The sequence below is a fragment of the Capricornis sumatraensis genome, chromosome 9 (assembly GCF_032405125.1).
Source record: "Capricornis sumatraensis isolate serow.1 chromosome 9, serow.2, whole genome shotgun sequence".
In the NCBI taxonomy this organism is placed as follows: Eukaryota; Metazoa; Chordata; class Mammalia; order Artiodactyla; family Bovidae; genus Capricornis; species Capricornis sumatraensis.
The window spans coordinates 22,119,324-22,146,944 of NC_091077.1; the positions used below are offsets into that span (position 1 = coordinate 22,119,324).

Genomic DNA, 27,621 nt, shown 5'->3' on the forward strand with positions numbered 1-27,621 from the left:
TAAGGGCATCTAAATAAAGGATGCTTATTCTAATATTTAAAAATGTTTGTGGCCCATTTTAGACAGAAACCTTTAAAATATAAAAATTGGCTTCACTATCTCTTTATGTAAAGCCTGACTGCTAACATAGATTTGCCTTGACTCATGGGCATCACTATGGGTGACCTTAATCACACTGAACCTTAGGGCCTTTTGAGCAGGTAGGGCCATATAGCTCCAAACTACCTTGAGGTTCATATCTGCTTTTTGTACTTTTCCTGTTTTTGTTTCAGTGTCAGAACACCCTTGGGTTAACTAGGGGACCTTGAAAAAGTTACTATTTATTCTCTGCGAGCCTCAGTTTACCTCTCTGTAAAATGGGTCTAATAATTAAGCATTGAGAAGTTTAAGTGAGGTCATATATATAAATCTTAACATAGTACTTGAACCATGGTAAACACCCCATCCATTTTAACTGTTGTTTTAATTACTGCACCACTGAGGAAAACACGTAAGCTGTTAATGGTTGGTGGTATTCTTACTGCTGTTAATGGGCTTCCTTCCTTTACTTTTAATTAACTGACGTTAACTTTTCATGTGTTAGGAATCCAGATAATCAAGCTTATTAGAATTGAAACTATACTATTTACATTAGCCGAGACATGGAAACAACCCAAGTGCCAGTCATCAACAAATGACTGGCTCAAGATAATATGGTATATATACAATGGAATGTTGGTCGTAAGAAAGAATGAAATATTGCCATTTGCAACAGGAGAATATTCACTTAGTGAAGTAAGTCAGAGGGAGAAAGACAAATATTATAAGATATCATTTATATATGCAATAAAAATGCAAATGAATCTATATAAAAAACAGAAATAGATTCACAGACATAGAAAACAAACTTATGGTTATTAAAGGGAAGAGGAAGGAGGGTTGGAGGGATAAATTGGGTATATGGGATTAACAGATACAAACCACTATACGTAAAATAGATAAGCAACAAGTATTTTTTACTATACAGCATAGGGAAATATATTCAATATCTTTTCATAACCTATAATAGAAAATAATCTGAAAGAATAACTGAATCACTTTCTTGTACACCTGAAACTAATACAATATTATAAATCAACTATACTTCAATTTAAAAAAAAGGAATTGAAACTAAAAAAGTTACGAGGCTCTGAGGTGGAGAATCTCTTCAGGATAAAGTTAAACTCTGTGACTCTGTGCGTGTATTCAGTAAGAGGCCAAGGAAAGAATTTCCACAATGAAGGAAGTAAGAATGCCAGATCTGCCCTTGTAGTAGCTGCTTCCCAAATATTAGCATCCTTCTTTTCGAGAACAATCAGGCACCTCCTCGTGCAGCTCACAGTCATGTTACCTTTCTGCTTCTGCTCTATCTGGAGTGAAAACCTCCAGAACATGCCTCCGGCATGTCCAATTATCACAAGGAAGAAAGTCCCTGCATAAACTGCTGGGGACTAGCAGTCCTTCTGAAAGTTTTATGTGCATGGTACCAAGCACAGACAGGACCTGGGGATCAGGCCTATGCTGACAATTGGCACTTCCACAGGGTCCTTGTGAAAATGCAGATTTCCAGGTCCCACCTTGGGTTTGCTTAGTCTGAATCTTTCCTAGGGCTCAAGGGCCTGGGAATGTGTAATTTCTCAAAGCTCTTTGGGTGGTGGTGATAAGCAGCCAGATTTGGAAACCTCAGGACAAGAACATTTCCATATCCAGTGCTTGTCCCTGGCCTGTATGGAGCTGCCAAAATGCCTTTGGACCAGGCACCATGAGAAGGCTGAAGTACTTCAGAAAGGAAGCCAAAGAAGCCCAAGATTGTGTTTGAAGATGGTATGACATGGTTTTTCTTCCTGTCCAAGTTAATGCCACTGCCCTTAACACAAGATGAGAAAGAACCGTTAAAAGCGTGCATTTTGGCACTAGAGTGAGATGTCTATCTGTGTAATCCTGGGCAAATAATTTAACTTTTCAACTAAGAAGAACTGTGCCTCAGTTACCCCTCCTGTGAAATGGGCCTATAATAATATGTACTAGCAATGACTGGCATGAGCATCAGATGAGCTGAACAATGTGCCTGGCATCTGGTGGGCTCTTTATTACCATTCCGAGCAGTTTGCATTTGTTGGCACAGGGCCCTATATATCCTCCTTCAGAGGACCCTACCTAGAAGGTGAATAGGGAGAGATGACTGGGCCTCAGGAAAGCACAAGCTCCCTTTTCCTCCTTGGGTTTGTTCAGTTGAGGATCAATATGCCTCATGGCAGGAAGAAAGCATGTGTTTTGACACTGGACTTTGTTCTCATTTGTCTATATAACTATGTATCTCTGAAATGTTTTATGATTGCTTTCATCCACATAGGCTTTCTCTCTACTACTAGACTCTAAGGTCCTCAAAACAGAGGTCAGACCATGTATCCATTAAACATCTAAAAAAAAAAAAATTCAGCACAGCCCTGAGATCCAGAAGTGTTAGACACTCCCAATGTTATTTTTGCATCCAGTTAAACTGACCAAGGCTGGGAACGGAATTCTTGATCCTAAGAGCAAAGGATTAAGACATATTTTTCCTGGCAGCCCTCTGAAAGCTTGGGCTCATGGACACTGTAATTAAACCTCCAGCCATCACCAAGGTATCTGCTTCTGTAAAAGGTTCCAAAGGCCAACAGGGAGGATAGAGGACTGGCACGCTCGTCACCATCTAAAGTCCTGGGGTGGCCAGGGGCACAGATGTGAGCATGGAGGCAAGCATACGGACTAAGACGTATGTAGTCTTCTTGGGGTGTCCTGAGCAGTCCCTGATCCTTCTAGCCACGAGTGCCCTTGCCCTATCATTTAAGTGTCCTCCCTGGTTTGGACCAGCCTCTTCAGCCCTGAATCACTTTGTTCTCTTTGCTGGCTCACCCTGTTTTCTCCTTGGGGATTTTCTTCCTCACCTCATCACTTATTTCCATCTAATTCTCTTAACACTCTGGGTTATAGTCTATGCTCCTTATGTGTCTAAGTTTTCTTGATTTCTCTGGGAGTTGGCACGACATATGGCCAAGGTCACGGTGAGTCCTTACTGACTGTCAGGAAGTGAGTATGCTTCCACTGAATATCTGCTTTTTCTCGTGGCCTCCTTCCTGCAGGTGTGAATCCACCAGCCTATGCTCTCAGGCCTTAGGGTTCTAGACACGATATAGCAAAACTAAAGACAGGTACAGCTTCCCCAGCAGACTTTGGTAAGATTCAGAATACAGTGGGGAACCCATGGGTGGAATATCTCTCAAACACATTTTTTTCCCCACTTAATATAGATATTAAAAAAATCACCAGTATGTAGCTGCATCAGTGGTATGGAGCAGGAACTAATATTTAATCAACACTTGCTGTATGCTCCCTGGAGAAGGGAATGGAATGGCTACCCACTCCAGTATTCTTGACTAGAGAATTCCATGGACAGAGGAGCCTGGTGGGCTGTAGTCCATGGGGTTACAAAGAGTCGAACATGACTGAGCAACTAACACTGTCACTGCTATTTGCTAAGCAATTTATATATATATTATTATATTTAATTGGTCCACAGCCCTTTGAGATGGGTTTTATCTCAGAACTTTATCATTTTGTCTCTAAGGTCTTGAACAGTGCCTGGTACATAGTAGGCACTCAGAATCTATTGAATCAAATTAAATTCCATAATCAAGAATACACAGCTGATCTCAAGAGAAAACATTTTGCAAATCCTTACCTCCACAGGATCAAAAACTACCACTGGGGCAGTTACGTTGTTTATTTTTGCAGCTTTTTGGATAATATCTTCAGCTTCTTTAAATCTCCTCTGGGATAACAGCCATCGGGGAGATTCAGGAATAAACCTAAAATTCATTTTGGATGTTTTATAATTTTTCACAGTAACAAGTTTTGATGCTATCAACTGTAAGTTGCCCCCAAATAATTTTTATTTTGTAAAATTCTAGTTTGTCTTTTTAAAGAACATCAGGAGGGAGGCTTCATAAGATCTCCATTATTTGTAGGAATAAATAAGAGTACCTTCACATTTGAAAGTTCTGATCAAATCATAAGACCAATCGTTAGTTGTACTTGAAGCCAGGGCCCACCTAGAAAGGGTAACATTAACTATGGGCATGTTTAAACCAGGGCAGCTGGAGAATACCACCCAAAACTTCATAGCCAGCATGGCTCATTAAAGAAACAGTGTCTAGTATCTTTTCAGTGTGTCCATCCCTAGGGGAATTCCTGGTGCTCCAGCTGGTGATGCTCACAAGTTTACTGGGTAAAAGAAGGCATCTGTGTTCCTCGGGCTTTTCCTTAGGCAGTCAAACGAGGAGGCAAGCGCATTGACACACCTCTGTGGGATGTCCCATGGCTTTCAACAGATTCTCAACTCAGTGAGTACCCAAACCAGTTATGGGCAGACAGCCAATGTGGTCTTTTTTTTTTAATTGTCTAGAAACATTTAAAATTTTTTATTTTATATTGGAGTATAGTTGATTAACAATGTTGTGTTAGTTGGAAACTGACTTTTTATTACACAATCTACCCACATTTTTAACTGATGCTCAGACATGGCTGACTTCTATTCTTTCCTAATTTTTCTATTTTTATTTATCTTTTATCTTTTATAATGTTACCCCCTGACTTCTATTCTTTCCTAATCTTTATTTCTCAGAATTGCTTAGCCATTCTTTTGCTGGCTCTTGTTTTCCTTATCTATTTGTCAGTATTAAGTTGCCCTAGAAAATAAATTATATGTAGCAGATATAGTCTTCCTATAATTAACAGCCCCCTGCAAAGCCTCAACAGGAATTATCTCAGAGCAAAACACAACATATCAAATAGCTAACCCCCAGCTTCCATCCCCAGCCTACCACAAGCGCATGAGTTGAAAAATGAACCCACTTTGCATTTTTTGGAATATACACTCGGTTGGTCCCTGTAGCAACTGTGATGATGTTAGGCCACTGACCCTTGGTAATTAGAGCTGTCCTGTCCCAGGGAACTTTCTCTGGTGCTGTGTATCTGTGCTGTTCAAAGCAGCAGCCACTAACCAAATGTGGTTATTGAGTTGGTGTGACTAGCGTGACCGAATAATCCAATTTTATATTTACTTGTGGCCCCTGGTGGTTCATATGGTAAAGAATCTTCCTGCAATGTGGGAGACCCAGGTTTGATCCCCTGGAGAAGGGACTGGCAACCCACTCCAGTATTCTTGCCTGGAGAATTCCATCGACAGAGAAGCCTGGCAGGCTATAGTCCATGGAGTGGCAAAGAGTCAGGCATGACTGAGAGATTAACACTTGCACTTTCTTAATTTTAGCATGTCATTGCACGTGGCTAGTGGCAACTGTATCAATGAAGAACTATACAGCATGGGCACTTCTATTTCTGAGAGGTATCTTTCCCCAACCATGTTGTTCTTAGACATATCCTACCTTTCTTAGCTATCAGCTCTGAGAGCCATCACTGGCCTCAAGTTCCAAATGCTTAGTCAGCTAGATATTGCAAAACTTTCCTCATGTTGTACCTAGGGGCTCCTTCCCCACCTACAACACTCCATTCATACTTGTGGTCACTTACTGCCAAGCCTTTTAAAGGAAACTGAGGACATTAATAAGTCCCCAAACCACCTGCTCCAATTTTCAGCCCACTGTACTTAGGGTTGCTGCTATTTTAACTTTGGAATTGCCATGGTTTTTTTGTGCATAAATAATCAAGCCTAGCTCAACATTTCAAGTTAGTGGAGGGCCAAATAAGGTTTACATTACAGCCTCTCTATAGATTTCATTCAAATTGAACAGGGGAAGAGTGTTGCTGGAGAGTCTGTATCACATACTGAGCTGGCAGCAGAGGTCACAGTAGCCCGAAGCCGTCCCCACATCATCCCAGCCCACCCTGATGGACGGGCGTTGCTTCAGGAAATCCCACCCTCAAGGACGAGATGTTCAAAAGAGAGCTATTTTGTTTTTATTTTTATAGAAAAATGACAAGACTGTTAAACTTTCAGGACAAGCACTCAGCTTACTTGTCCTGGCCCCGGGCTGCGCTCTGTCTGGGGCAGTCCTGTCCTGGGTACAATGTGCCCACAGCCGGGAACACTCATGGAGCAGCCCGTGGGCAACATAGAAACAACTCTCCTCAGGGCAAGAGTAAGGCAGCTCTTTGTGGGATGGACCTTCTGTGCTAGAAACCCAAGAGGCTGACCTGTTCCTTGCTGTGGCATCTGGTTCCGAGGCAAAGATCCAAGCCCCACAAATTAAAATCCGTACTAATCTCTTACAGTCAGTCAGGGCCCTGCTATTTTTGTTCTCTCTCTCTGATAGAATCATATAGTAATACAGTTGACTGTAACGTATTTTGAAAGTACTAGTCTCTTATGCTGAAATGACAACTAGAACCAAAGAACACAGACTACCAAAATCATTCAACTGAAGAGGCAGAAAGTAGCCTCTGAATAATCTTGTCTTGTGACTTGCGAGACTGTCTGGTCACCAGCGCCTTTTACAATAAATTCAGTTAGCAGGGGGTGTTGTGGAGAGAGGGTGTGATGCTGATGTGATGTGATGATGATGGTGATGATGGTGATTCTCATTCAAGAAAATTGCCCTACTCTCAGATGGGGTCAGGAAATCAGAATAGTATATAACACACTGTTTCTCAAATACTAGGGAAATAAGAAAAAAAAAAGTGCTTTCTTTTCCCCATGCACACTCATGCCAAGGAATTTGCATTGGTAAATCATAGCAGCCTTAGAGATCATAAAAAGACAGCAGTTTGGAGTGGTCTAACCTGCGCTATCTGGTCTACCAAGGCCAAGAAGTACTACCTGTCAGCCTCTATGGTTGCCTAACAGTTGCAGCAAGATGAAGGTCCTTCTAGGAAACTTCCTAAGGCACACTTCCTAAGTATGTCCATAGGACAGGGCAACCACGAGGGCTAGTCTAACCTGTGAGCCCCCAAACATGATCAAAAATACTTTCATTGTTTGTAAGCAGAGAGAGGTCAAGCAATTCAGTAAAACCAGTCACTGCTGGGAGATTTGATTTTGATATCATGAAACCAAATCAAGACTAATCAATGAGAGAGAGAGCGAGAGAGAGAGAGAGTACTGAACTCAATAATGGGAAAAATCCCCTTTCCTCTTGTTTAAATATGGAAAAACCAAAGAAATGAGCAGTCTCCCCCAAATAAAATGTATGGCTGGGACCTTATTCCATTATTGTCTTTCTGTTCTTTCACGTAAAGTCTTCCCCATAGACATACTCAGTAAAATTGGGGTCAGCATCTCAACACTTTGTTATTCCCACATTGATGTGTCAAAATTTGGTTGAAGGGTTGTGGGAGGAGTGAAGAGAATATTTTCTCTGACAATTAATTAAACAGACGTGTTTCTCTGGCTCTTCAAGACAAAGCAGATAAACAGTCACATCTTAGGTGCTAATCATTACATGACAGGGAAGCTTGAGGAAGCTACATTAGTTGAAGCCATAAGGAGAAAGAGATTTCCTAGAGAAAAGTGTTGAGCAGGGCTGCTGCTGCTGCTGCTAAGTCACTTCAGTTGTGTCCGACTCTGTGCGACCCCATAGACGGCAGCCCACTAGGCTCCCCCGTCCCTGGAATTCTCCAGGCAAGAACATGGAGTGGGTTGCCATTTCCTTCTCCCCTGAAGAGCAGGGGGGCAGAGCTAAAAATAACAAAACCCAACAGTTCGATTTCCACAAACAACAACCACCACCCAGTAACAGAGAAGAGTTGGGAGAGCCCAAGGGGGACTGGGTTTCCTGAGAATGGTGCTTTGTGGGACGGTGGGGAATCAAACCCCAGCACACATGCCCACCTCCAACAAGGGAAATGGTCTCTGGGCTTTGAGGCCTCAGCCTGCTCCAATGAGATCAGCAGGCCCATGCCAAGGTCAGCACCAGGCTCTGGGCTCCAGGTTGCTGGCCCGCAGTAGGGGACTGTCTGAGACAAAGCCACACTCACCACCACAGCGGGACACACAGCAGCCCCGGCACCGTCAGCGCCAGCAGCAGCATCCGCCAGTCTCTGATGAAGTAAGCAAACAGTGGCAGCAGCATGTAGCCAACTGCAAAAAATGTGCACACTCCTAACGTAGAGAATATAACACGAACTGACTTGCCAAGAATTTCTGCTCCTGTTCAAAACAAGGGAGGAGTATTAGCATTTTAACTCACTTTAATATTGGCTTTTTTACATCGTACCTGCTAGTTAGAGTTAAAAATATAACCACTTAGAAGAGGAAAGAGTTATTTGCCTCCTGGCCCAGAGCAGGAGTGGTCAGCATGGAGGAAGGTGGGGCATGACCCCAAGACTTACCACTTCATAGAAGGATGAGTTTTCATGAGATTTTAAAGGAGCTGTAGATTTTTTTTTAATGCTTCCTCATGTCATATGAATATCATGCTCAGCCCTAAGAGGTTACCTCTTCTGAGAATGCCACATTTCCAAAATAAAAGCCCCAGGGTGAGGAGCAGTGAGGGTGTCTCAGGAGGCGTGGGAGCTCTCCTGAGGGTGTGTGGCTCATGCGGCATTCAGCCTCTCCCACCATTCACCACTGTAAATAAGCAGATGTGGGTCTCTCGGAAACAGTGGAGAGTTCAGTTACTGAGCTGTGTTAGGACACCCTTAGCTACCCTTGAGCCCTAAGAAATGATAAAGAGGATCCAGTTGGCTCTGGAGGTCCACAGAGCAGGGCCTCAGTGCCCAGGGCTGAGTTCCACTGAGGCCACACTGTGCCCAGGGATCAGCCCCAGGCAGACACAGTCCTTATAGCCCAGTGAAAGACAAGAAGTTGCTCTTCTGGCCTGGCAGGCGGCAGCCCTGGAGCTGGCTGCACATGGAGAGAACTCACAGAGCTTTCCCAGAACACCACAAAACCACCAGATGCTTGGCATCTGGCCCTGTTTTGGGAAAGGCTCCTGCTCTGCTCAGCGCCACAGTGGATGGCTCAGCCCCAGCTCTTCAAGAGATGTTGCTTGCTTCTTGGAGTGCGTGGTTTGAGACAAGGAGTCAGAACAGGCTCCTTCTGTTGTCACAAAACTGAGGCCCTTTCCACAGAGTCCACTCTTGGTCCTCTGCCCCAGGGTGGAGAGGTGGCCAATGGCAATAGCTCCATCTTTTGTTTGAGATCTGCCCACCACTACCGAGAAGTAGCCCAGAAAATACAAAACAGATGATTTGAAGGTTATTCAGGCTTGGGTTTTAAGAAGGAGTTTCTTAGTTGTGTTTATATGCCCTGAGCACAGGCTAAGGAATTAAGGACTCATTCCAGAGAAGCAGTAAAATGACCACTTCTGCTGGTTTCCCTTTCTCCCCTCTTCCATGTTCCTCTCCTCACCTCTCTTCTTCCTCACTCAGCATAATCGAAGATGTGTCTCAGTGCTTCTGTCTTGAACAGCCATTTCTAAAACCCAGACTGATAGAAATGGCCAGTGTTGTGTATCTCTCACATCTTGGACTGCGGACAATAGCTCAAACCACCCAGGGCATTTCTTAGCCTTTAAACTCATTTCCGGGAATACGGCCAGACTTCTTTCAGGATCGTGAGCGTTGTTCCCAGATATTTTCTTACCTCATTAATGACCTTCCTGTCACTCCATAAGAAGACTCACCAGGCCATGGTTTCTAAACACTTTGGCTGTGATTATCATGATATGAGAATGAATAGTGCTTTATTCCTAAGCAGAGATTCAGAAGTGAAGCGGCAGAGGATGTGATTGTGGAAAAGAGAGAGTGCACAGGACCAAGTGAGAATCTTGTAGACTCATGAGGCCAAGGGAGCTCCCTCACACTTCCATGATCCTGATAAGAGAAGAGAAAGAAGTTACCCCACTGAATTTCTCGATAATATCCCTCTTTAAGCTTGGGTCTCAGGCCAGGACAGAGTTGCTCTAGCTTTGCAGAGTACCCATGGCGGACAGAAGCTTCATTAATCTACCCTTCTGCCCTTATGTGGAGCAACAGGGAGGGCACAAATCTGAATAGTTTCTTGGGAGCACGACTTCCTGCTCTCTGACTTTTGGAAAATTACCCTGCCTTGAGCATCACCAGCATCATCTTCGTAGTTAGTATTGTTTTGAGTAGGCACTTTGAGCCAGGTTCCAGACTGTTTACATATATTATCTCTTTGACTCTTCACAACAATCATATAACAACTAATATTACTTCTGTTTTACATATCATCAGCTGAGACTTAAAGTGTTGAAGCAAATTGCCTAAATTCACACATACGCAATAAGTGGGACAGACAGGATTTAAGCCTGATCAGTTTAATCTACGGATACAGTCCAAAAAAAACACAATTACATGGGACCAAAGCCTTCGCCCTGTCAAGCTGTCCTTCGACTGAGTTCCAGTGGAGACATGTGTGGGAGATGGATGGGGCCATACCTGCATTTTAGAAGTTAGGATTTGCATTTCACCCACTTGGACTGGTCTTCAAACTAACTAGAGGCCAACCAGTCCTCTCAGAGACACTGGAAGAGGAGTCTTATTTCCTGCAGACTTTTCACTGCCAGTGGGTGTCACAAGCTCCATGGGTTCAGCTGGCAGTGAGAGAGGTGACTGGTGACTTCTGGCTCTGCTCACTAGGGGCTCCCTGTCCTGACCTCCTTTACCCCTTAGGTGTTTGCTCCTAGAACAAAGCCTGCTTGGTCTCAATCTGGTTGGGCCTCTGAGTATCACTTGTGAGTGAGACTCTGACTTCTAAGCCAAAGAAGCATGTCTTGGCCAGGAGTGTTTGCCCACTGCCTGTCACCACCTCCAGAATCTGAGCACTCTCCCTGAGAGTGAGTGACTCAGAGCGGGCCAGGCTTACCGTCATGTTGCCCAGGGCCCTGCTATGGTAGTCAGCTCAGGAACCACTGGATCCCTTCCAGGTGGAGGCAGGATCTGCCCCTCCAAGAATGACTCGCAGAGGTCTGCAGACCCCAGCTCTAGAAACATGACTGTGGTGCAGTTGCCAGGAGACAGGGTAGGACCCAGGGTCCTCTATCAGCCATGTGCAGGGGCAGGGCCCCTTGATGCTTCACTGGCTACTAGGGTGGCTTCGATAAGTCCTAATTCATGGAGTTATTATTATGAGGACTGAGATTAATGGAGGTAAGGAGCCTAGTCAGGTGTCCAGCATGTGGCAGATATTCGGGAATAGTTAACTCTTTTATCCTGGTCAAACAATTGAAATGTACCAGATGTCAGGGGAATGTTGGAAAACACAGTGCCTTTGACCAAGAGATCCAACAGAAGACAGCAAAAACCTCTCTTTGCTCCTGGAAAAGACTCAGAATTCTCATCAAAATAGCAGATATTCCCTCGTCCTCTTTCTTCTCTATAAACTTTCATGATCATTCTAGTTAAAAGGGACCTTTTTTAGACAAAAGACAGTTTATCTGTGCTCCCCCCACACTCCTAGACCCAAGGCCCACATTCTCTGTAACAGCTGCCCTGGCTGCCTCTGCCAACCAGATCTGAGCTCTTGGAGGACAGACAGCAGTGAGTCCTACCCCCTCCCCGTGGCCCCCAATTCTTCCCTCTCAGGGCAGGGCAAACAAGGTTTGCCAGCAAATCTCTGCATCTTATGTGTTTATATCCCATTTCTCTCTTGAAGTAGCTTATAATTTTAATAAAATAAAATAAGGGTAACATTATAGTAAAATACAAATGAAAAGCTATGTCCTAGAGAAAACAGCAAAAATATGCAACAGATCGCTTTGGAATATAGTCTGACAGTTCCTTAAATGGTAAGACCTAAAATTCCCATATGATCTAGCAAGTCCGCTCTTAGGTTCACGCCCAGGAGAACTGAAAACATAGATCCACAAAAGACTTGGACTCAAATGCTGATAGCAACGTTCTTCAAATTGGTCAAAGAATGGTAACAACCCAGATGACTGTTACCTGATGAAGAGATGGCCAAAACGTGGTATCTGCACCCAGTGGAGTACTGAGTCATTCTGCAGCACAGACCAACTTTGGCAACAGTAAGTGAAGAAGTCAGTCACAAAGGCCACCTACTGAAAAATTTTGTTTATCAGAAATGTCCAGAATATAGACAAATCCATACAGACCGAAAGTAGATTAGTGGTTGCCAAGAGCTGGGGAAAGAAAAGAATGGGGGAAGTTAACTGCTAATAAGTTTCTTTTGTGAATGATGAAATGTTCAGGAGTTAAGTACTGTCGATGATTGTATGACTTTGTGAATATACTAATAACCACTGAATTTATACACCTTTAAAAGAGTTAATATTATGCTATGTAAACTAAGTTTTAAAACTTTTAAAAACTATGTGGCTAATAAAGGCTGCATAACAGCCTGAGCTTCCTGGTATAGCCAAAGTTACAAAGGAAGATGCCATCAGTTATGTACTCATTAAAAGGAAGAAAACATGAAGACATCAGAGGAAGCAGCATTTTAAGTAGTTCAGCGTGCTGGAACAAATATTGTTAAGAGTGCTGGGAAAATAGTGAATGAATGAATCACTCAAGACAGGAGACAGTTAACTTAGCAAAATAAATTCAAGCAGCTAGTTATGAGAAATAAAGGATGCCTCTAGTGTTTCACCCGGAGGCTTTGGACAGGTCAAGGGTGTTATTTCTGGGAAACAGTGGGAGATTGTGAGGGGAGAGCTGGAGTGTGGGTAGGGTTGGTGTGGGTAGGTCCTGAGTGGTCACTTGCTGCTGAGCCAGCATTGTTCTGGCAGCCTCTTCACTTTCAGGTGTATCCATGTTGTTTCTCTAAGAAGCACTGTTCCTTTCTTCCCCTTTCTTGTCTCTGTGGCTCTGGCAGGCTTTATAATTGTTAAAAAGCAGAGCAAGGAGAGAATCCATTTTTGTACTGTGTGGAGAGTGGGAGTAATTCAGTTTCCTGAGTTAATGCGAGAACTCCTAAAATGGCAGATTATCACCACAGCGTCTTGCCAACCCTTCCCTGGAGCCAGAGGGCGAAAATGAAGGTGAAGGGCCAGACAGAACTCAGGCCAGATCCAAAGCTTAGGTTGCTTTTAGTTAAATGAAACGCACAATTTGGCTATTTCAGTTCTAGGACACCAGAGAGCGCTGCGGCGCTGCCAGGAGCCAGAGATGGCGCTGTGCCTCCCATCCCCACCCTACTCCAGGCGCTCGCGAGGGCTTCTGGCTGCTCCGAGGGGCAGACTGACTTTCAGTGACACCGAAATGTTCAGGCCTGAGAATCCAGGACAAGGAGTTTCAAGCCAGCAGTTTCCTGTGGAACACAGTGGAGTAACACCGTAGCCAGGGAGGCCCCCAGAGCACCCTGCACAGCCGATGGAGAGCCTGCTACAGCCAGTGCCCGCCCGCTGATCGCTGGCTGTACATCTAGGCTCCGGCTGATCTTACAGCTCTTACTTTTCCCTTGGCCTTCCCACTCGTGTCAGCATAAGGGGCAGGGAGAGAAGTTGGTTGTAGTGACAGGGTCAGCTGGGCAGAGACTTCCCTGCAGGAAGCCTGGAGTGGGCTCTCCCGGCCTCATCCACTCACACGGGGGAGGAGGCTCCGTGGCTTCAGAAGCACCCTGTGCCCCTGGAAAGGCAGGTCTGAGCGCTGCCGTTCAGCAGGCCCTGGGGAATCCCGCGCATGGCGCAGACACCGCCTGACTCCTGATCCCAAGGACAGGGCTTCTCTGGCTTCACTACAACCTCGTGCCCTTCCATTTCAGGTGATTCTTTAGGTTCTCCTAAAGGTGCTCTGCTCACTTCAGGCAGATTCCTCTGTTTAGTCTCTAGTATGTTCTGGCCCAAGCAAAGCTACCCATTGGGCTTTCCAGGTATGGGGTAGTCACCAAAAGGAAGATGGAGTCTGTGGGGTTTAAACCATGAGAACAACAAACTCTGCTGTGTCCAAGAGCCCTGTGTCCTTGGGGTCATCCGGCATTAGGAGGTTGCAACTTCTGTCCTGGAGTCGTCCAGTCTCCAGTTTCCAGCACCACTGGCTGGCAGCTCTCCGTGTCCTCTCAACAAATCCTTCCCCCCGCCCCGCTTCCCCCTGAAGAAAGGAGAGGGGTCCTCTCCTGCTGAAGAGGGTGCTCCTGCTGGGGCCGTGTGACTGCAGCATACCCTCCCCACCTCCTTCGTCAGATGCCAAGGCTAGGCCTTTGGCAAGGAGCGCTTCACAAATGATTAAAGGAGTAGAATTTGAGCAGTTCCAAGTCGGCAATCTGACAGAGTGTACATATTCTCAACGAAGAGAACACAGGATCTTGAAAGCCAACGAGTCATCCAGAATCTTAAAACCTATCAGAATCATCTTACTAGATTCAGACTTCTGAGATAAGAATCATTAGACTTACATTAAAGGGATGCTATTGGTAATCACACTGTGGCAATAGGGACAAACTGGGACAGCCATCAAGGAAATATGATCATACTAGAGGTTATAGAAATGAGTGTCTATTGTTCCAGAGGTGGCCGCATTGCCCCTTCTCTCACCTGAGGAGGTGGCCTCAGAGAGCCTGCTGGGGACTCTCACTCCTGCAGATGACCCTTATCAACATGCCTGGAGCTCACCCTGCTGCCTCCTGGGAAAAGCTGCTGAAGGCCCTGGGGGCCTCCTCCTGACCTTTAGCTTGTGAGTCCCCATCATGCGGCCTGATATTCCAGAAACAAGGCTGCTGCTAGGAGATAGGACGGCTCCCAGCAATGAGGCTTGTCCTGTATGCAGCTGATATGTTCTGGGGGTGGGCTTTGACTTAGGGGTGAAGCCAGATCTGCCCAAAGATGGACAGCCGGCACCGGACTCCTGTCTGGCACGTGCCTCCTCCACCTGTGCACCAACCACCCTTAATCCCCCTGTGGGCCAGGCCCAGCTCAAGGGAGACCATTTAGCCGTGGCCCAGGCAGAAGTCTTGAGCCTTCATAGCTCAGATCAGACACATCTCCGGACTGTCTCTCCCTCAAGAATCCCTCCTCTGTGTCCCTCCCGAGCCCTGTGCTCCTGAAACGTGTCTCAGTTATCACTTGGTCGGCTCTTACTCACAGTCACATTTCAGGGCCAGCAAAGATCTGGCTCCCTATGAGTGCCTGCCTTGCCTGTGACCTGTCAAAGACCACGTGACCACAGCCTCCTCCCCAGCGCATATGTCCGCGAAGCTGGTCGCATTTTGGAAGCACAGGCCATGAATTACAGTGCTTCCTTCTGCGCTGAGTAAGAGCGCTCCCTGTGCCCTCTTCAGCGGCCCCCTCTTTCCAGGCCTCTCAGAGGACTGGAAGGAGGGGCCCTGCAGGTCAGAAGCCATTCCTACCTAGTATGAAGGCTACCACGTAGTTGGAGATCTGGCCCATGCCGACGATGACAAATAACACGGTGAACATCTCCCAGTTGATGGAAAAAATCTGCAGAAAGCTGAAGCCAGTCTGCACAGCCATGGTTGCGAAGAGGATGGTCTTTCTGCCAAATCTGTAGAGTATAGCACAACACGAGAAGTGGCCTGTGCAGATCACAGCAGCACCGTACTCAGGGCTTGGGGAAGCCCCAAGTCAGGCATCCCTGCAGACTGTTTTTCTCGGGGCTGTGACAGGCTTTTCTCCTATCACATCCTCCTAGGTTCTTCCTGGGTGAGGTCTCAGGCATCCTTCTGCCCAGGAGGTAAGTTTCTGAGATTCTGAGCCTCCTGTGGAGGCAGCATATCTTGAAATCACAGAGCAGCTTATGTAAGGACCACGTGGAAATTTGCTCTTTAGAATGAGTTGTAGGTAGAAGCTGCCATCACATTTCTGGAACATGCTGCTGCTGCTGCTGCCGCTAAGTCGCTTCAGTCGTGTCCGACTCTGTGCAACCCCATAGATGGCAGCCCACCGGGCTCCCCCATCCTTGGGATTCTCCAGGCAAGAACACTGGAGTGGGTTGCCATTTCCTTCTCCAATGCGTGAAAGTGAGAAGTGAAAGTGAAGTCGCTCAGTCGTGTCTGACTCTTAGCGACCCCATGGACTGCAGCCCACCAGGCTCCACCATCCATGGGATTTTCCAGGCAAGAGTACTGGAGTGGGGTGCCATTGCCTTCTCCGTCTGGAACATGAGCACAGTACAAACTGAAGATACATCTAATGTCAGCAACGTGAGAATTCTGTCAACCCAGAGCCAAGAGTCCCTCTGTGTCAGTGGTCTCCAAACTAGGCTGTGCTTGGAATCAAGAGAGCTTAAAAAACTACTGTGATGGCCTTCTGAGATTCTTATTGTCTGGATGCAGATAGTTGGATGCAGTATGGGTATCAGGGCTTAAAGATATTATTTCTCAGGTGACTCTACTGTGCATCCCAAATTGGGAACCACTGCCCTGTGGAAAGTAGCTTCCAGCAACATCCATAAATGACACTACAGTTGGCTTAAGTCTTAATTTCATTTTCTGATAGTGTCCAGTAGCTCAAAGGGAACACAGGACATCTCCCATCTCATCCTCCATACTCGGGTCATCTCAGGCTTTTGGGTCGGGAGTCCCATTGGGCTTCACGACTAAGGGAGGGACAGCTATTCCTCTGGAGCGCCTTCCCAACACTGCCATGGAGCACTCCCGCCTTCCTGCTCTGGTCCCTGCAGAACATTCAGGGGTCGGTGTGGTCACGTCTCCCCAAGCTGTGATGTTGTCTCCTCCCGACCGTGCACTCCAGGAGGCCCTGAAGCAGCCTTGATCAGCTCTGCAGCCCCAGTGTCCAGCCAGGGGCCTGACCCACAGCAGAGGCAGGTGCACAGTTAAGGAGGGGTACTCACCATCTGGCTTTGCCTCTGGCTAATGGCTGCTTGTGGATAGATCACATGGCCACAAAAAACTGAGGGTGGGGTGAGGAGGCCGTGAGGCAGCAGTGTATATTTTTGAGGAGCTCAGATGGTAAAGAATCTGCCCACAATGTTGGAGACCCTGGTTCGATCCCTGCGTCAGGAAGATCCCCTGGAGTAGGAAAAGGCAACCCCCTCTAGTATGCTTGCCTGGAGAATTCTGTGGACACAAGAGCCTGGCAGGCTACAGTCACGAGGTCGCAAAGAGTTGGGCACAACTAAGCAACTAACAGTTGGTGATATAAGGGCCCCATTTTCCAGTGGTTCCCCACAAGGGGCTGAGCACAGAGGATACAGGATCCATCATAGTTCCTCCTGTGACTCACTTGGTGGCCTATGGGGTCTCCCTTCCTCTGGTGAAAATACCCTAAATTCAGTCCAGCCCCAGGACAGGTAGTGTATTGACAATCACCTTTCCTTCCTCCCACCATTCTTACCTGTCTGATAGCTGCCCAGACACAAAGGAGCCGAGAAGCACGCCTACAAAGAACAGGGAAGTGGTAAGGGGCGTCTTCCAATCCTCCTCACACACCAGACTCCACTGCCAGGGAAAAACACAAAGTGTGAGCCCAGCCCTCCAGCAGGTCCGGCCCCTGCCCAGCTCCGAAGGCATATTAGTGTGGCAGCCAGGCAGGCTCTCCTCCCCTGTGCCAGGCTCACTACTGTGCAAAGGGCATAGGCTTCACAGTCCTGGGGTTGACTGCTGACTGTCAGTCACTGGGGCAAGTCACTGTCCTTCCTGAGGCTCACCTTCCTCTTCTGAAAGGAGGGGTGGTACCTCTGGCCCTGCTTACATTGTGTACTGAGAAGTGAGCTGTGGCATGGCTTTGACTGGCAACCCCTCAACTGTGAAGGATTATGAAGCAGAGGTGCCATTTCTGCTTCAGAAGTTACTGAAGCCTGACCCTCTGGCATGGAGGGACCGTGTTCGAAAGGCCTGCGGGGCAGGGTGGTGGGCATGGTCACTTGATCCAGGTAGAAAAGCTTCTTCTACCTGTTGAAAAATGCAAGTGGTCCCCAAACACTTGTGATTATATTTTCTGAGCAGAATCCTCCAGAGAACCCTGTGCTCCCTGGGCCATGTAACACTGTAGGCCATGCAACACTGTAGGCCATGCGTAGGGCTTGATCCGGAGCCCCACTGGGCTAGGGGTGGTGTTCCCGCCCCTCTTCAGTGCTTCTTATCTCCCCTCTACACTCCTCCACCCTCCTTTCCATGCAGCCCTCCCAGAAGTGTGGTCCCTCCCACTCCCCAGGGCCCATGGGCTGTTGTAGCTCTAACAAATCCCTGCTTGTGGACCCACAAAATGAGAGTTTCAGCTAGAGTTTGTTACCAGCTCTTGACTTAAGTCAATTCAGCATAATCTCAAGGGGAGGTTGCAAAAATTTCAAAATGTGTTCAGTGAGCTTTTGTGAATCAAAAAAGAAGCAGGTGCCAATAAGTATTTTGGGATAATGGGTCAGGGGATTGCTGTGTGTGGTAAGACGATAAGGTCTATAGGAAAAATCCCCTGGCCCCCACCCAACCCCAGTCCCCTACTCAGCAGTGGTACTGCACCCATGACATTCCTAAGGCAGTTTGGTTCTTAATCCTTTCAACTTCCCTGACATAGATTTAAAAGTGAATTCACATATTTGTATCATGCCCCATTTGCAGCAGAGAGAGGTGGATATAAGGATACATACAAGAAAAATGTGTACAACAAAACGCTAAGGGAATCGTGGCAAATGAAAATCTCAGAGGAGTAGAGGTTACAAAAATAACCAAGACTGACCTCTGGCTGTCCTGCCCAAGGGCCTGTCAGCTTGCCAGGGAAGCCCTGAAATCTGGCTTCGAATATCCCAGCAGCTTGGCTCTCAGGATCACAGTGTGCAGAGTAATAAACTCATTCTGCAGAAGCTCAGTTTGTCTGAGTACCGAGACCGAGGAGAAGCCTCTCCTCTATACTTCCTTCCATAAAGGGGCCACTCTGTTATGCTGACTATAATGTCCTTGAGAACACGCCATCCTGGAGACAACAGCACGATTCAGGGGACTGCCTCACACTGTGCTCACAAAGCTGCTCGCAGGCGGGCTGCCCAAGTACAGCTCTGCAGAAGAAAAACCAACGTGAACCAGAAACTCTACCCCTCAGGCACAACTGAGGATAGGTCTGAAACCACACCCAGAGGAAGGCTTCTTCAACTGGGGTACCTTGAATGGGCTTCAGGGGAAAAGGCACCAACTCTCCAAAACTGTATGGCCAGATTCACGTGCTCCGCCAGGCCACGAGTCAAGGGAGATATGTTCTAAAAATCACAGATTGAAGCCCCAAAGCCTCATGGTGTGGTTCATAACCCATCAGGCAGAAGAGTAAACTTTGTTTCTGAGACTAGTGTTTGCCTGAAGTCAAAGCAAGTAAATGGGCAAGCGAGATAACTACTTGGGCCTTAGAACTTTACCTCGTACCCATGTTCTGCTTTGGACAAGAACACCAAAGTCCAGATAAAATGAGTTTATTACATACCACCCCTACACTTCTTCAAGGAATGTGACATCAAGACTAGGGGCAGAAGACCTCCACCACAGCCGTTACCCTTGAACAGAACTAAGAAAATCCCAGGTTTGGTGGGGTTATTAAGTATCCATTATCAACCATCACCATTCCATCTGCAGCCAAGCAGAAAAGCTCTTCCCAAGATAACGTGCTCTCCTTTGCGGTTTTAAAAACATTTTTCTATCAGGACGTTGCCTTTGGGCAGCATAGATAGGACTTAAGAGACAGAAAGGAAGGAGGACAGCTGTCAGATGGCAGGCCTTGCATGAGCAAAACAGTAAACAGAACTGGCTCCCTAAGTTTCAGGCCCAGTGTAACTGGAAAATATAGGATCCCTTGTTCAAAATGATTAAGAATTTCAAGATGTCAATAGCAGAGCATTAAAAATAAATGTGGGGCCCTAGGTGACTGCAGGGATTGATGCCCATCAAGCTGGCCCTGATGGTGAGTCAAGCCTGGTCTGTTTGGGGAATGCAGCAAGGAAAGGAATTGTGAACTGGGTTCTGAGAAAGGTGAGGCAGGGGCCAGCTCCCCATTGCTCTAGGTCCCCCTTCCCTCCCTGAAGAGGCGCCCCCGCAGCCATCAGCATCGCAGCACAGAAGGTGGCCGTGTGCACACAGCAGCACCTGCCCCAGGCCCGTGGGGGTGCTGTCTGTCTTTGGTAGAGAGCGCTGTCTGTCTCTGCTCACATGTGGTAGAGGAGGGCAGCTGGACCTCATGCTACTTATGGTTGTTTCTAAGGCTGGGTTCCCTCTTGGGGAGTCATTGTACCCAAAGAGTCTCTTTGAAAGTTGCAAGAGGCCTGGTAACAGGATACAAAATTGGTGGATAAAATATTGGCTTCAGCTCACGGGACTGGTGTTCCAATACATCAGCTGCCAGCCTGTAGGGGGACCCTTTTCTCTATGGGGCCATTCTTGAGAAGGCCAGGCCCTGCCTGCCCCAGCCCCTTGGGCTTTTAGGGGTGTATCTTAGGGCCTCAATTGTCAGGTCCCAGGGAACTCCCTGTGGTTGACAATGACATGGCAGGACCAGTGGGAGATGGTCTTTTCCTTGATGAGATAGAAGTATCCTGTGGGTCTCTGCACACGTGTGTACACACATACACACACAAACATACATACACAAGGTCAGCTTAGAGACGAATGGCTGATGGCCTGGTGAGAGGCTGCCTGGCATTGGCCTGGAGCTATGCCCTCAGGTCAAACACTACCATTTCTGAAACATAACCCACACTCCCACATGCACTCTGGACAAAGAGTGGAATGTCCCACACTGTGCATGGTTGAGGCACTGGATATACTCTCATAGGATTACTGTGTCTGTCTCATCCTCCAGGTCTTAGACCAATATTCCCCATTTGACTGGGTCATGTAGCCTTAAAGAACAAAAAACCAGGTCCCAAGGGAATAGATGACATGAGGACACTTGACCTGGAAGAACACGCATCTCATGCCCTCAACAGTAATAGCAGAAAGGACAAGCACAGTGTATGGATTGCTCACTGTGTGCCTTGCATCATTCATGGGATCTCAAAGTTGCCATCTGAAAATAGGTATTCCCTTTATCCCCATTTTACAAATGAGCAAATGAAGGCACACAGCAGTGAAGTGACTAGCCCAAGTTCTGCTGGACTGGTAAAGCGAGGCTAAAGTCACTCAGTCATGTCCGACTCTTTGTGACCCCATGCACTGTATAGTCCATGGAATTCTCTAGGCCAGAATACTGGAGTGGGTAGCCTTTCCCTTCTCCCGGGGATCTTCCCAACCCAGCGATCGAACCCAGGTCTCCAGCATTGCAGGCAGACTCTTTACCAGCTGAGCCACAAGGGAAGGACTGGTAAAAGGAACTGCTTAATCATTTATTCAATAGGCATTGAGCACCTGCTCTGGGCCAGATTCCGAAGGGGCACAAAGCAGACGTGGTCACTGCCTCCATGAAGCTGAAGGTCAAGCTTGCTTTACAGGACAGATCAGGTGTGCACATGTGCACGCATGGGCCCAGCCATCCTGGGTGGGATGTTCTCGGCCATCGTGTCCTTGCTCTCCAGCAGGACAGGAAGAGAGGCACCTCCCTCCCTGTTCAACCTCCTCCAGATGGAGAGAGTTCTAAAACCTGAACACATTCATGTAATCATTTTAGTTAACTGAAGTGTACAAGGCTAGGCACGTGCAGATGCTTAACAAATTGTTGATGAACAAATGTTGAACAGTTAGGAATAATGGAAAACTAGTTTGGAAATGTGTGGTATCACACAGTCCTTTGAAAACCACCCTCAACCTTGAACTCTGCAAGTAGCCAAAGTCTAGTAATTTTAGCCTTTACCAAAGCCATAAAGGGTCATAAAGATAAGAGTATCCCTGTGACTACATAGAACTGAGAACTCTGGAAGGCAGCTGAGCAAAGAGTACAGGCTGTCTTGGGTTCTGCCATTTCTAACTGTGAGACTTTGGGCCACTCATTCACCCCTGTTAGCCTGCTTTCTCATCTTCAAAGAGGTGACAATAGTACTCCCTCCCAAAGCTGTTGTGAGCATTGGACGGGAAATGTAAGTAGAGTGTCTGACAGTGTCTGACACATTACAGACCTCGTTGAAGGGTAGTTCCCTTTCTACTAATCTCATGCCTTTTATAAACAGCATTAATGAATAAGCAAAGCGGGTTGTACTTAAATCTGACTAGGCAGAAGAGATTGTTAGAAATGAGAACTTTCTATTCAATGACTAAAAACCAGAAAAGTTTTCATCACAAGGTGTAAAATCCCTTTATAAATGAACTTCAATCTCAGAGACAGCTGTGAATGAAAAACTAGCAATAGTTCATTTAAGAAAGAATTTCTGTGTTCTCTTATTTTTCATTCTGTGAGGGGAAAGAGGAAGTAGTAGTTAGTTAATAATAGTATATACCTCCATCCACAATTTCTTCTTTATAACTTAGTTGTAAACTTAAAGCTAGAAATATACTGACCATGGAGTGGTGGGGAAAGTTTGCTATTTAATTCTTTTCATTTATGAAAAAGCAAGAGAGTTCCAGAAAAAACATCTATTTCTGCTTTATGGACTATGCCAAAGCCTTTGATTGTGTGGATCACAATAAACTGTGGAAAATTCTGAAAGAGATGGGAATAACAGACCACCTGACTTGCCTCTTGAGAAACCTGTTTGCAGGTCAGGAAGCAAGTTAGAACCGGACATGGAACAACAGACTGGTTCCAAATAGGAAGAGGAGTACGTCAAGGCTGTCTATTGTCACCCTGCTTATTTAACTTATATGCAGAGTACATCATGAGAAATGCTGGGCTGGAGGAAGCACAAGCTGGAATCAAGATTGCTGGGAGAAATATCAATAACCTCAGATATGCAGATGACACCACCCTTATGGCAGAAAGTGAAGAAGAACTAAAGAGCCTCTTGATGAAAGTGAAAGAAGAGAGTGAAAAAGTTGGCTTAAAGCTAACATTCAGAAAACTAAGATCATGGTATCCGGTCCCATCACTTCATGGCAGATAGATGGGGAAGCAGTGGAAACTGTGGCTGACTTTATTTCTCTGGGCTCCAAAATCACTGCAGATGGCAATTGCAGCAATGAAATTAAAAGACGCTTACTCCTTGGAAAGAAAGTTATGACCAACTTTTAATATGACAGCATATTAAAAACCAGAGACATTGCCAACAAAGGTCCGTCTAGTCAAGGCTATGGTTTTCCCAGTGGTTGTGTATGGACATGAGAGTTGGACTATAAAGAAAGCTGAGCGCCGAAGAATTGATGCTTTTGAACTGTGGTGTTGGAGAAGACTCTTGAGAGTCCCTTGGACTGCAAGGAGATCCAACCAGTCCATCCTAAAGGAGATCAGTCCTGGGTGTTCATTGGAAGGACTGATGTTAAGGCTGAAACTCCAATACTTTGGCCACCTGATGCGAAGAGCTGACTCACTGGGAAAGACCCTGTGCTGGGAAAGATTGAGGGCAGGAGGGGAAGGGGACGACCGAGGATGAGATGGCTGGATGGCATCACCGACTCAATGGACATGAGTTTGGGTGGACTCCAGGAGTCGGTGATGGACAGGGAGGCCTGGTGTGCTGTGGTTCATGGGGTCGCAAAGAGCTGGACACAACTGAGCGACTGAACTGAATTGATAAGAGCTTTATTGAGATATAATTTACATACCATAAAATTCATTCTTATGTGTATAATTCAGTGTATATGTGTATAATTCATTCATAATTTACTATATTCACAGAGTTGTGCAATCATCAGTATTATCTAATTTTAGAACAGTTTCATCACCCCTGAAAGAAACCCCATGCCCATTAGCAGTCACTTCCAATTCTCTTTTCCCAGCCTTGGCAATCACTAACATACACTCAGTCTCTTTGGATTTGCCTATTCTGGGTGTTGGGTGAGCCGACACGGATTGTGAAAGAATTCACAGAAATATTAACAAGAAAAGAAAAGAGAGTTTTTATTTCCTTTCCAAGGGAGGAAAGGGCCAGATGCATAGAGTGGTTGCCAGCCCCCAGTGGTGGGGGTTTGAGTCTTTTATTGAGTTAAAAGGGCAAGGTGCAGGAAAGGGGTGGTGGGTTCGTATCTTTTCTGGTCCACAGTTGCATCTGGGCTAGCTGTGCTTCAATAGGCTGTGTTTTTTGTTTTTGTTTTTTTCTGAGAATCTGTAACTTCTTGTCTTCAGTAATTTTCCAGTCCTTGGGTGTCTGAAAGAGACTTGATAGTGGCCCTTGACAGGGGCTACTCTATTTTGAACAATGTTAGATGGGTTTACACTGGACATTTAATATAAATGGAATAATACAATATGCAATCTTTTGTGACTGGCTTCTTTCAGGTAGCATGTTTTCAAGGTTCATCCATGTTCTAAGTATCAGTACTTCGTTCAAGTACTAAGTATCAGTAGTTTATTCCTTTTTATGGTTGAATAATATTCCACTGTTTGGATATACCACCTTTTATTTAGCCATTTAGCAGTTGGTAGACATTTGAGTTGTTTCTACTTTTTGGCTATTATGAATAAAGCTGTTATAAACTTTTGTATACAAGATATTGCAAGGATATATGTTCTCATTTCTCTTGGGTATTTCTAAAGTGGCTGTATCATTGTATAAAAACAGTAATGAACAAATGTTTCAATTTTTCCATATTCCTATCAACGTATTGTATATCTTTTTAATTTTAACCATCCCAAGGAGGTATTAAGCAGTATTTCATTATGGTTTTGACTTGATTGTGGTTGTGATTTTCCTAATGACTTAACAATATTGAATCTGTTTTGTGTTGAATCTGTAGATCAGTTTGGGGAGTTGCCATCTTGACAATATTACCTTCTGCTTCATGAACAGAACATGAGATATCTTTTCATTTATTTAGATTTTCACTTCTTTCAAAGATGCTTTGTAGTTTTCAAAGAATAAGTTGTGCTTTAGAAAAATAATTATTCCTGAAGAACATTCTTTAGTATTTCTTGTAAGGTAGCACTGCTAGTCAAAAATTCTCTTATGTGTGTGTGTGTGTGAGAGAGAGAATATCTATTTCAGTTTTAAAAGATAGTTTTGCTCGTTACATTAATAAGATTTTTGGTTGATGTGCTTTTTCTTTTAGCAGTTTAAATATGTTATCCCCCTGGCTTTGGCCTCCTTTGTTTCTTTTTTAAAATGTATTTGCTTATGGCAGCACTGGGTCTTTCTTGCCTTGCACAGGCTTTCATAGTTGCAGCGAGTGGGGATTACTCTTTAGTTGTGAAGCGCAGGCTTCTTGCAGTGGCTTCTCTAGCTGTGGAGTGCAGGCTCTAGGGTGTGTGGGCTTCAGTAGTTGCGGTGCTTGGGCTTCGTTGCCCCTCAGCATGTGGAATCTTCCTGGACCAAGGATCAAACCCATGGACGCTGCATTGGCAGGCAGATTCTCAACCACCGGACCACCTGGGAAGTCCCCTCCTTTCTTTCTTATGACAAGTCAAATGTAAATCTTATTAGGGCTCCCTTGTATGTGTTCTATTTTTCTTACTGTTTTCAAAAATTTCCCTTGGTGTTTGATTTTAAGTAATCTTACCATGATTTGCCTGTGTGCAAAAATCTTTTTGTTTCTTCTTGGAATTGAGCCGCTGAACTGTGTAGATTAATGTTTTTAATATTTGGTAAGTTTTCAGTCGTTATTTCCTTCACTATCTTTTTTTCCCCTTCTTTCTCTCCTCTCTTCTAGTGTTCCCTTAATGCACATTAGTCTGGTTAACAATGTTCCGCATTGCTTTCAGAACTTGTTCATTTTTCTTCACTCTTTTTTTTCCTGTTTTTTTGGATTACATAATTTCTAGTTCTCTGTCTTCACATTTGCTGATTCTTTCTTCTGTCTATTCAAAGTTACTAGTAAGGCTCTCTAGTGAACTTTTAAATTTCAGCTACTGTTTATTTCAATTACAGAACCTTTATTTGATTCTTTTTTATATAACTTTCATTTTAATATCTTAATTGGTATTCTGTATTTGATGAGACACTGTCATTGTACCTTCTTTTACTTTCTTCTTTTTTTTTTTTTTTCTTCTTTTACTTTCTAAGCATGAATTCCTTTAGTTCTTTGACAATACTTATAATGCTGCTTTTAAGTTTTTGTTAAATCTGACATCTAGGCCCTTTCGGGCAATTTCTGTTTCCTACTTTTTTCCTGAGTGTGGGTCATGTTTTCCTGTTTCTTTGTATGTCTTGTAATTTTTGGTTAAAAACTGGACATTTCAGAAAATACATTGTAGAAACTCTGAGCATTGAATTTTCTGCCCCACATCCCTTCTCACCCCGACACACACCAGGGGTACCTGTCTTTGTTTTTGTTTGCTTTTTTGTTTGTTTAATGACTTGGCTGGACTCTTATTAAAGACTATTTCCCCTGCAGTGTGAAGCCTCTGGTGTTGCTCTTCAGAGGACACAGCCTTAGGCATGTGTGCAGTCACCTTGGGAGAACAATGGATTTAGCAGGGCTCTTTTTGACTGTCTCTTTCCCCATTTTTTCTATCAAGCTGTCTCCCTCTGCTGATATCACACCTAGCTGTTGTTGTTCTGTCGCTAAGTCGTGTCCGGCTCTTTGCAACCCCATGAACTGCAGCGTGCCAGGCCTCCCTGTCCTTCACTATCTCCCTGAGTTTGCTTAAACTCATGTCCACTGAGTCAGTGATGCCATCCAACCTAGCTGTCAGGCTCCACCAATTGCTATATCATTCCTTTAGTGTGCGCTGGGGCACAAAACATGCCACAGACTAGTTCAATTAAATTCAAGCCCCTTTGAAGGAGCAGTTTTGAGGCAAGTCTGTGAGGTTTGTTCTGACTCCAGGAGTGTTGCTCTGAGCTGTCTCGTATTCTGGTTCTCTCCGGTAATCTAGCTGCCCTATGGGTTAGCTTGTTGCTCTAATGGAGCTACCAGTCTCCTCATAATTGTTTACCACCACGATTTCTGTTGTTTTAAAGTGCACTCTCAGGCTTCAACTTTTGTACATCCTGTGTGAAATGAAGTTATTTCCTGTGGGGACAGCTTCAGAGCTCTCTATTGTTATGGACTACTTCTTCTCCTGGGGGAAAATATCTGAGCCCCTGCTCAGGCTGGGGTAAGGGAAAGTGCCCTCTGAGTTAGACACTGGTTGGAGGTGGTAGTATCCTTTTTGGCTTGCCTCTCTTGGCATGGAATCTCCACTCTACAACAAACTGGGATAAGGGCATCCAGGGCCCCTGTCTTGTCAGGCTGTGGACACTAGAGTAGAGGCGCCACTACAGGAGTATGGACTGAGTGGAGGATGGGATCCCCCATCTCCTGGCTGCACGCACCAGGAATTAAGCCTCTGCACTTGGAGCTCAGAAGCTAACTCTTAAAAATCTCAGGATCTTTCTTCTTTTATATTAGATGTAAAGAAAAAGCACCCACAGGTGGAGAGGCATTGGTGAAGAGTTCTCTGGTCATCAGAGGTGGAGCCAAAGCCAAAGACCCAGGGAGTTTAAGTGGGATGGTAGGGATGGGAATGGAGGGGCCTGAGGGAAGAAGAAGGGGCACTCAGTCCTGTTTCCAGTCCTGTAAACACAGACCAGGCACCACCAGCCTTGGACTGTCTGTGTCAATTGTTGGGATATGTGAGTCAACAGAGCCTTTCCCCAGAGGCTCTATTCTTTCTACTTCAAATGGAGATCCCTGCTATTTTATTTGTTTATATATTTTTTTGGACTCTAGAGACATGCTTAAAACTATACCAAGGCTTCAGATAACAAGGCAGGCCTGCATTAGCCTGGAAG

The 27,621-nt window shown here is 45.5% G+C and overlaps 1 protein-coding gene across 1 annotated transcript in view; it reads right to left on the bottom strand.

The window, feature by feature from the left end:
• Positions 1–27,621, bottom strand: part of SLC22A4 (solute carrier family 22 member 4) — a 41,671-nt gene that overhangs the window by 9,533 nt on the left and 4,517 nt on the right. Inside the window, exons 2-5 of the mRNA XM_068980193.1 lie at positions 17,250–17,353; positions 15,284–15,438; positions 7,993–8,164; positions 3,740–3,866 (exon numbers count right to left, since the gene is read on the bottom strand). Of these exons, the coding sequence (XP_068836294.1) occupies positions 3,740–3,866; positions 7,993–8,164; positions 15,284–15,438; positions 17,250–17,353 (558 nt within the window). The remainder of the gene's footprint in view (positions 1–3,739; positions 3,867–7,992; positions 8,165–15,283; positions 15,439–17,249; positions 17,354–27,621) is intronic.